The sequence below is a fragment of the Eublepharis macularius genome, chromosome 3, assembly GCF_028583425.1.
Source record: "Eublepharis macularius isolate TG4126 chromosome 3, MPM_Emac_v1.0, whole genome shotgun sequence".
Classification (NCBI taxonomy): domain Eukaryota; kingdom Metazoa; phylum Chordata; class Lepidosauria; order Squamata; family Eublepharidae; genus Eublepharis; species Eublepharis macularius.
Window position 1 is genome coordinate 183705865 of NC_072792.1, and position 9358 is coordinate 183715222.

Consider the following 9358-nt stretch of genomic DNA (forward strand, 5'->3'; position numbering starts at 1 on the left):
GATCAAATATCCACCTTATGGAGTGGCTTGCCCGAAGAGGTCAGGAAAGCTCCCACTCCTTTGATTTTCTGCAAACTGTGCAAAACGGAATGATTTATTTGCTCATGAGTTACTCCCACCCTCACATAACTTTAGCTTCCATTCCAAATAGCATCAGGGGCTTTCTGATGTTTCAGTTCCCCTCACCGCTGCTTCCCAACTCCCATCATCACGCTGAAGCTGGTGGGCCACTTTTAGAGTCCAGGCTTTAGTTTTGGACGAGCAACAAAGCCCGTTGTGTTTAACAATACAACGGGCTCTAGCAGGGTCTTGTGAGGGCATGCACCACCACAGCAGCATTCCTGTGCTCCTCTAACGATTTCAGCCTCTAACTGGTGGAAATTGCACCAGCCCTGGTCTGCCTCAAATGGGTAAAAATTGGGCCAGGGTGGTGTGCAGGAGCCACTTCAGGGCCTGTTGTGCTGCCCTAGCAGGTTTCCTGCACTCAGCACCAGCCCGATTCAGCCTCAAGTGGGCAGAAATCAGGCTAGTGCAGAGTGCAGAAGCATTCCAGGGGCCATCGCACTACCCCAGCAGTGCTCCTAAGCTCTGCAGTGGCCTGATTCAGCCTCACACAAGTGGAAATTGGGCTGGTGCAGCTAGGGGTGCCAGATCCCTCAAGTCTCCCAGCGGGAGACTGGGACGCTGGATCCTATCCCCATCACCACTCCTGCTGTTGTGCTCCCAGTGTGTGTGATGATGTCACTTCTGGGAGTGATGTCATCACGCAGGGTCAAAGGTGCCCACATGACAACGTCACACGTGCCAGGGAGGGCAGAGAGAGCGTGCAGCTTTCTCTCTCTCTCACCACCACGCTGCTGCCGTGCCCCTTGTCCCTGCTGGCATGGGCAGCACAGGGGCAGTGGCAGCTGCGGCGAGAGAGCGAGCTGCAGTGGCCACGGCCTGCTCTCTTGCTGCGGCCGCCCCTGTGCAGCCGGCGCCGGCAGAGACAAGGGGCGTGGCTGTGGCGCCACCGCCACCACTGCAGCCCTTGTCGCTGCTGGCGCTGGCTGCACAGGAGTGGCCATGGTGAGAGAGCGGGCCGCGACAGCCACAGTGGCAGCAGTGAGAGCAGTGTGCTCTTGCAACCGCTGCCTGCTTTCTCTCTGCCACCGCCACCACCTGCTCTCGTGGCACGGGAGTGCACCCCACACCCAGGGGTGCACCGTGCCACTCCGGGAGGGGGCATTCCAGGGAGCGCACCCCCTGCTGGCCAGGTAAGTGGGCATGGGGGGAGGGGGGATTGGGGGATCCCCCGGCCCAAGCGGGGGGATGGCAACCCTAGGTTCAGCACACAGGAGCACTCTAGGGCCCATCGAGCTGCCCTACCAACGTTCCTGATCATCAGGGCTGAGAAAGGTTGCACAGGCAGGTCAGGCATTCCTGCCTCCACCACACACCAAACGGGGCTGGAAAGAACTGCCAGACAGGCCGACTATTCCCGCCACCACCAAGGTCTGATAGGGGCTGGGGAGGGGTGTGCTGGCGGGCCTGGCTTTCCCGCTGCTGCTGTAGCCTGATTAGGGCTGGAGAGGGGTGCACTGGTTGACTGGGTATTCCCATCGCTGCTATGGCCTGATTGGGGCTGGTTGGCATCCTAGAATTATCTGACTTTCTCACTTCTAATGTAGAGTTCAAGTTGGAAGGGATGCAAAACATTTTATCTGCAAAGTGCCGAACAAAATGGTCACAGCAGGCCTCCAAGCAGCCCACCTCCTCCAGCAGGCTAGATTTCAAAAGGCCTCTAGCATTCGGAACAGCTCCTCTCACCTACCTTGTGTGTGGTGGTGGTGAAGTGTGGTTTCTTTGCCACCATCATCACCACAGAGTAAGCTTCAAAATGAGCTTTTGCTCAAGTCTTCTCAGATTTGTTCTGAGTCTTCCTCTGCTGTCACTCTTGCCATCTCTCTTATCTTTTCATTGCTCACAGCCCATCAGTAAACCAAGGGGCTGTCTTGGCTCAGACCCAAGAGAGATGGGAGCCATCATGTCAAGCTCCCAGTCCCCTAGAAGAACCAGACTAGGGAGCTTCATCACCACCTGCGAGACCACCTCCGTCAGCTCAGGCAGGGTGATTGATGGGCACTGGGGTGGGCAGTACACTAAGAGAATCCCAGTCTGGCCTCTCAGTCCCAACATAATGCATGGACCCTCAAAGCCAGAAGTGTCCTGGATGGGTCACCATGCTAGGAGGACACGATCCTTATATGGAATACAGTGACACCACCTGCCTGCCAAACCTACACTGATGTGTCACTGAGAGCTGAATTAGACAAGACAAAATACAGAAGTCTATGCATGTGTTTATCATCATGTTTGTTCCTACCTGCCCATGTCTAGTCTGTCCATGGTGAGGATGTGCCCTGTAGCTCTACTCTGTGTGTCAGGTTCTAACAGGTGACCCTCCAGATACTTCACTGCATCAGACAAGCCTGTAGGAGTTAAAGCTCTTTATTACTGGATCAGTTTCATTACCCTAACAAGGCATTGACAGGAATAGTGATAAATGGCAAAGCATCAATTCTTATACTTTTCATTGGTGCTCATGTTCAGTATTTCCTTGGGTTCCTCTTCTCCGTCTCCATCCCCATCCTTCTCGGGGACTGGCTCCCCTTTTCTGAGGCTCAGCTTGAACAATTGACCCTTTTGGTGATCCCTTAATTCCATTCCCTTTCTGGCCGAAGCCATTTATGGGATCCATCCTTGGACCGTCATCACCAGCCAATGTCTGTAGTCAGTTGTCGAAGGCTTTCACGGCCGGAGAACGATGGTTGTTGTGGGTTTTCCGGGCTGTATTGCCGTGGTCTTGGCATTGTAGTTTCTGACGTTTCGCCAGCAGCTGTGGCTGGCATCTTCAGAGGTGTAGCACCAAAAGACAGAGATCTCTCAGTGTCACAGTGTGGAAAAGATGTGGCAGGTCATTTATATCTACTCAGGAGGTGTGGGACTGAGCTGAGTCATCCTGTAAGAGTTTCCCAGGGTGTGGGAACCAAGGAAAAACAACCAAGGAAAAACAGTCTCCTGCAGGAAAAGTGTTTTTGCCATATATCAAAGGAATTACTGATCAGATGGGAAGGCTTATGAAAAAGCATAACCTCCAAGCGGTATTCAGACCCACCCGAAAAATACAACAGATGCTACGATCAGCAAAAGACAGTAGAGACCCCCTCACCTCTGCAGGAGTATACCGTATACCCTGCAGCTGTGGACAAGTTTACATCGGGACCACAAAGCGTAGCATCCAGACAAGAATAAAAGAACATGAAAGACACTGCAGACTTGGACAACCTGAAAAATCAGCAGTGGCTGAACATAGCCTAACTCAAACAGGGCACAGTATCTTATTCCAGGACACCAAAATACTGGACAACACTTCCAACTACTTTGTCAGACTGCACAGAGAAGCCATTGAAATTCACAAGCATAAGGAAAACTTCAACAGGAAAGAAGAAACCTTAAGAATGAACAGAGCATGGTTTCCAGTTCTGAAAAACACCAGGCTAACAAAACACTCCACACCCGACAATAGCCCTGCAGAGAAGATTAGCACATCAAGCACCAATCCATATGCAAAAGAACCTCCTCAGGATACAGTGAAGCCTCCCGCCATTAGCATTCCACACCCTGGGAAACTCTTACAGGATGACTCAGCTCAACCCCACCCCTCCTGAGTAGATACAAATGACCTGCCACATCTTTTCCACACTGTGACACTGAGAGATCTCTATCTTTTGGTGTTACACCTCTGAAGATGCCAGCCACAGCTGCTGGCGAAACGTCAGGAACTACAATGCCAAGACCATGGCAATACAGCCCGGAAAACCCACAACAACCATCTGTAGTCAGTTCCTCTCTTAGGTATCACCCCGGCCCGAATTGGTGCCGCTGCACCGAGCCCATGCTTTTCTGTGGGGTCTTTGAGTGGTTCCTTAGTGTTCCCAGGAGTGCCGCTGCACTTAGCCCACGCTCCTCCACGGGGTCTTTGAGTGGTTCCTTAGTGTTCCCAGAAGCTCTGGTGTCCTCTCCTTCTGCTGCCATAGCACAAGTAGTAGGAACTCTCAGATACTCAGGGTCCGAGGGGATCAGTGATTCCTGTCAAAATGTCAGGTTCTGATGGGTGACCCTCCGGACACGTCACTGCATCAGACCAGGCAGTATGAGTAAAAGGTCTTTATTACTGGGTCACAGTTTCATGACTCTAACAAGGCATTGACAGGAATGCTGATACATGACAAAGCATCAGTTCTTATACTTCCTCTCTCTCCCCTCTTCCTTTTCCCAAGCTGGGGACCGTTAGTTTTGGTGCAGAGCTTTCAGGCGGGAAGAGCAGTGTCAGACCTGTTTGTGAGAAGAGTTCTTCAAGGCCAGCTCTTCTCAGACACAGCAGAAAGGCATAACATAAATGATACGGCATCAGCAGAGAGCACTGACTAGTTGAGCTTTACACTACGTTCCTCTCCCCCCAATACAAGCAATGCAGTTGAACCATAGCCCCCCATTCAGGTAGCCATTTCAGCCTACAACAAGTCATGGCAGACATCTACTGAGCATGTCTGACAGTCTTACTCGGGATTGGTTGTGAACTAGAAAGTTTAAAGGTTATTGGTGGAGTTTAGGTTACCAGGTTGATGGGGAAAGTTAGAAAAAGAGAAGGAGATTGATGGATGTTAGAGGATTCCTGGGATTACAGCTTGAGACAGAAAAGCTTAGAAGTGCCAGTTAAGGGTAGATTGATGTGGGTAGGGGTTTTTGATCCAGATTGGATGCCGGCAGAGAAAATAAACTGAATGACATTGGATTCTTTGGTACTAATTGCATACCCAAAGAAAGACATGGGAAGGGGATATAAAAGGATCTTCCATGAAGATTGGTATACTTACATGTCAGGATTCGATAGCCAATAGATTCTTGCATGTAGTGAGGACTACAAAGGGAACCAAATGATTAAGACATAACTGTGGTTGTTGTGGATTTTCCGGGCTGTATAGCCGTGGTCTTGGCATTGTAGTTCCTGACGTTTCGCCAGCAGCTGTGGTTGGCATCTTCAGAGGTGTAGCACCAAAAGACAGAGATCTCTCAGTGTCACAGTGTGGAAAAGATGTTGGCAGGTCATTTATATCTACTCAGGAGGGTTGGGGTTGGGCTGAGTCATCCTGTAAGAGTTTCCCAGGGTGTGGAATGCTAATGGCGGGAGGCTTCACTGTATCCTGAGGAGGTTCTTTTGCATATGGATTGGGGCTTGATATGCTAATCTTCTCTGCAGGGCTATTGTCAGGTATAGAGTGTTTTGTTAGCCTGGTGTTTTTCAGGACTGGAAACCATGCTCTATTTAAAGGACTATAGCTGGACTGAGTTTCCATCAAACCTAGCAGTTTATTTGTGTACTGCACCGACTGTAGATATTTGTGTGTTGAGGAATTCTGTGCATGAATGAATTTGTAACATTGCTTAAAGAAGTAAGAGGCACTTGCACTTTGTAAATCAAGTATTTATTAATAAGAGAGGCTTTGCACGTTGAGTGTTGTTGTTTCCTGCAGGGAACTTTCCCTTCTTTGCTTCAACCCGTTTAAATGTTAACAGCATGCCCAAGGATTATAGAAAGAAGAACCAGGTCTAGAAAGAGGACAAGTTCACAAAGATGTCAAGAAGCAAATAGGGGTTTATTTGCTGACTCATCTGTAGCCCGAACAGAGGCGCAGGGTGGCACAACTGAACTCATTCAATGTCGATAGAATGGACCTCGAAGTCATCATCCACTTTGATGTAGTCGATGTGGTTCAGCTTTAGCGGGCTTTTGAAATCAAACACCTTGCCGTCAGGGTATTCACTTTCACTTCGTCGGCTTTTATGGTGAAAGTGATCTGAGGAGGAGAGATCAAGGCATTAGCTGATTGCAGTTTTCTTGGGGAAAAGAGATACATACCCTCCAGATGGGGAGGACTCGGCCTCACTGGCAGTGCAGTTTATGGAAGGCAGTGACCAGGCCACACACAGTCCTACCTTGGGAGCATCCATATGCCTGGGGTCTTTATGGAGAGGGGTCTCATATCCCCTAAGTGGGAAGCTATGGTGGCGTATCTTTCCCAGGACTCTGTGGGAGAAGGCCATATTCTACCAGCATTTTACAACCAGAGCCTAACCTGGGTGACCTAGGCTAGCCTGACCTTGTCAAATCTTGGAAACTAAGCAGGGTTGGCCCAGGTTAGTACTTGGATGGGAGATCATCAAGGAAGTCCAGGGCTGCTATGAAGAGGCAGGCAATGGCAAACCACCTCCATTAGTCTCTTGCCTTGAAAACCCCAGCAGGGGTCGCCATGAGTCAGCTGTGACTTGATGACCCTTTCCACCTCTACCAAGAGCTGGCAATGTGATTTCTGAGGGAATGAGGGACATGGTTCACATCACAGGTTTTCACATTTTCTGCCTCAGTTCCCCAGCCTGACTTTCATTCCATCAGGGCCAAGCTAGAAGTGACGAATTTACACTCGAATGGCAAGTGAACAGACTCACGTGTATTCCTCCCTGTTCACTTGCGCTCCACGTGATTGAGTAGAGCACAAGTGGAGTGCAAGTGAACAGGTAGGAATACACGTGAGTCTGTTCACTTGCCATTCGAATCGTCACTTCTAGCTTGGCCCTCTGTCACACGTCAGCTGTGGGGAACTCAATCCCCAAACGCAAGAAATTCTGATTCAGAGTGGGGCATTTGTGCAAGGAGTAAAGTGCCTTTTACCCGGCCCTCCCCCCACTTTTCCAGACCCCAAACAGCCACCATGGGGGGGGCATTTCTTGCCCTTGCCTACATGCCCCTTCCTCCCATGTGCCGTGGTCCCAATCCAGATCAGGCCCACACATGATTGGGAATGGTTACAAGCAGGGCAACTGCTGACTGAAAGAGAGCTGCAGGAGAAGAGGGCCACACCAAAGACAGAACGAAGGAATAAAACAAAACAAAGGTGCAGCGGGAAAAGAATTTCCCCCCCATTATACTGCTCCTTTCATCTATGCTTCCCCCCACTCCTGTGAGAGATAGATAACAGTTCAAAGCTCTCATGTAAGCCTTGAGGGACCTGACCAGTGCATTTCCCCCCCTGAAATGCTGTGGGAATTGCTTGAGAGTATTATACAGGTTAGTTTTATATGCATTTTTACATAAGAACATAAGAGTAGCCATCTTGGATCAGGCCAATGGCCCAGCCATTCGTTGGACTTTGTGTCACACAGTGGCCAAAAACCAGGTGTCCTCAGGAGGTCTGCCAGTGGGGAAGGAACGCTAGAAGCCCTCCCACTGATTGCCCCCCCCCCAAACACCAAGAATACAGAGCATCACTGCCCTAGACAGAGAGTTCCATCTGTACCTTGTGGCTAAGAGCCACTGATGGACCTCTGCTCCATATGTTTACCCAGTCCCCTCTTGCTTGAAGCTGCCACCACCTCCTGAGGCAGTGAATTCCATGTGTTAATCATCCTTTGGGTGAAGAAGTACGTCCTTGTATCTATTTTAAACTTAGTTTAGAAGTGCTGTGTGCCAATTCACCCCGAGAAGATGGCTGCTCTGAAGGTGGACTCTATGACATTATACCCTACAAACCTCTCCCTCCTCCAAATCTCCAGCAGTTTCCCAATCTATGGCATGTAACTCTAGCACTCACTGAATGTGCCATGCCCAAGGACACCCCCCCCCATTTTTGGAGCCAGCCATCACGGCTTTTCCCTCAAGTCCTTTCCATTTTCCACTCACCCTGGTGACTTCTCCTTGCTTGAAGGGGAAGTGATAATCCCGCATCTCCTCACCCCACCCTCCATCCTTCCTGGAGTTATACACAATCAACCCTTCAGTAAAGCGAGGGTTAAAGTGAATCAAGGAGGTCAAGTAATCTTTGCCCAGGTTGATGGCAAATCTAAGAGGAAAGGATACAAAGACAGCACGTTTAGGCTTCTGGGTTAATATAACAATTCAAGCTAATGCTCTGTTTTTTTGTCTATTGGTAGTCTGTGCCCCCTTCACTTCAGAAGTGTAGTTGCACAAAGCAACAATAAGCATTTAGTGTTCAGACACAGCCTTAGAGGTGGGTGGGAATGTGGTTGGTATTGTAAGTAAGCCAGCCTGCTGGGCTCCTGTCTTCTGGAATAGTCAGGAGGAAGAGACCACAGATGAGCTTGGAGTTAAAGCACTGGGAAACCTGGTGGAAAGATGGCAATCTTACTGGGGGCTAAAGCAGGGGCAGAGGAAGGAAGGAAGGGAAGGAAGGGAAGGGAAGGAAGTGTGGTTTCTGCCTTAGATGACTGGAAGAAGTCCCTGGCCATGCCCCATAGACCATTTTTGGTTCCAGTGCATTTCAGATGTTTTACGCGACTAATATGGGAAACTTCCTAATATGGAAGACAGAACCCAGCCCATTTCTAAAACCTGCCCAGGACACAGATATGCCCAGTTTTCACCCACCAATACAAACCTCTTAGCTCCTGGTGCCACCCTTCCCTGCACAGTGATCGAATCATCCACATGGAGCTTCTTCAAGTTGCTGATAATCAGTTCCTGAAGGAGAGGGAAAGCAGGAGCATTATTGGTAGGTGGGTGCTCTCTAGCCTGTGGACAACTTGCCTACACCCATTTCTCTAGGAGAAAGGTTAAAGATTTCTGGCCCCAGAAACACCATCAACCAAAGAGGGACCTTCTCCATCCAACTATGCAAGCAGATGTCATCCTGCAAAATGTGACATCAGATATAAAAGCCTTTTAGTGCTCAGGGTGCTGCAAGGCCATTGTCCCCCCCCCCCAAGACATCTGCTAATGAACTGTTGTAGATAAGTCATGCTAGTCCTTTAGCGAGGAGCATAGAGGACAAGCTGTGCCCCACCCCAGATAGAGGAAGAGGGCCAGCTCCTCAGCAATCCCCTCATGTGAGACAACCAGCAATCTTCTGGAGTAATTCAAGACTTCCATTTTGTCTCAGAAATGAAATTCTGGTAGTATAGCTATTGAGATGCACTACATGAAAACACACAACACTGGAGGCAGAAGTACTGTTACTAGCTTTGTCCAGTACTTCTGCAAGGATCTGTCTAGGAAGTTTCACTACAGCAGCAGACTTACTTTGGCCATAGCAGATGAAGGCTGCAATTCTTCTGAAAACCTTTACCTAGAAGGAAGCACCACTGAATCAAATAAGAGCCAAGCTACAAGTGACGCCTGACACAGGTTGGACACTTGTCAGCTTCCCTCAAGTTTTGATGGGAAATGTAGGCATCCTGGTTTTACAGCTTGGCTCTCCATTACAGCTGCAAGACCAGGATGCCTACATTCCCCATCAAAACT

The 9358-nt window shown here is 49.6% G+C and overlaps 1 protein-coding gene across 1 annotated transcript; it reads right to left on the minus strand.

The window, feature by feature from the left end:
• Positions 1-5754: 5754 nt before the first annotated feature.
• Positions 5755-9145, minus strand: LOC129326347 (galectin-1-like). Its single transcript, XM_054974501.1, has 4 exons — positions 9137-9145; positions 8496-8578; positions 7834-7940; positions 5755-5900 (listed from the first exon to the last, which is right to left on the minus strand). The coding sequence occupies exons 1-4, from the start codon at positions 9143-9145 to the stop codon at positions 5755-5757; spliced, it is 345 nt and encodes a 114-aa protein (XP_054830476.1).
• Between the last annotated feature and the right edge of the window lie 213 nt (positions 9146-9358).

Excerpts from the sequence above, each read along its gene's own strand:
- LOC129326347 (XM_054974501.1), bottom strand. Across the intron at positions 7,941-8,495 it reads GTGGCACCAGGAGCTAAGAG|ATTTGCCATCAACCTGGGCA; the intron begins GTTTGTATTGGT and ends CTTTCCTCTTAG. Across the intron at positions 5,901-7,833 it reads CAGGAAGGATGGAGGGTGGG|ATCACTTTCACCATAAAAGC; the intron begins GTGAGGAGATGC and ends TCTCCTCCTCAG.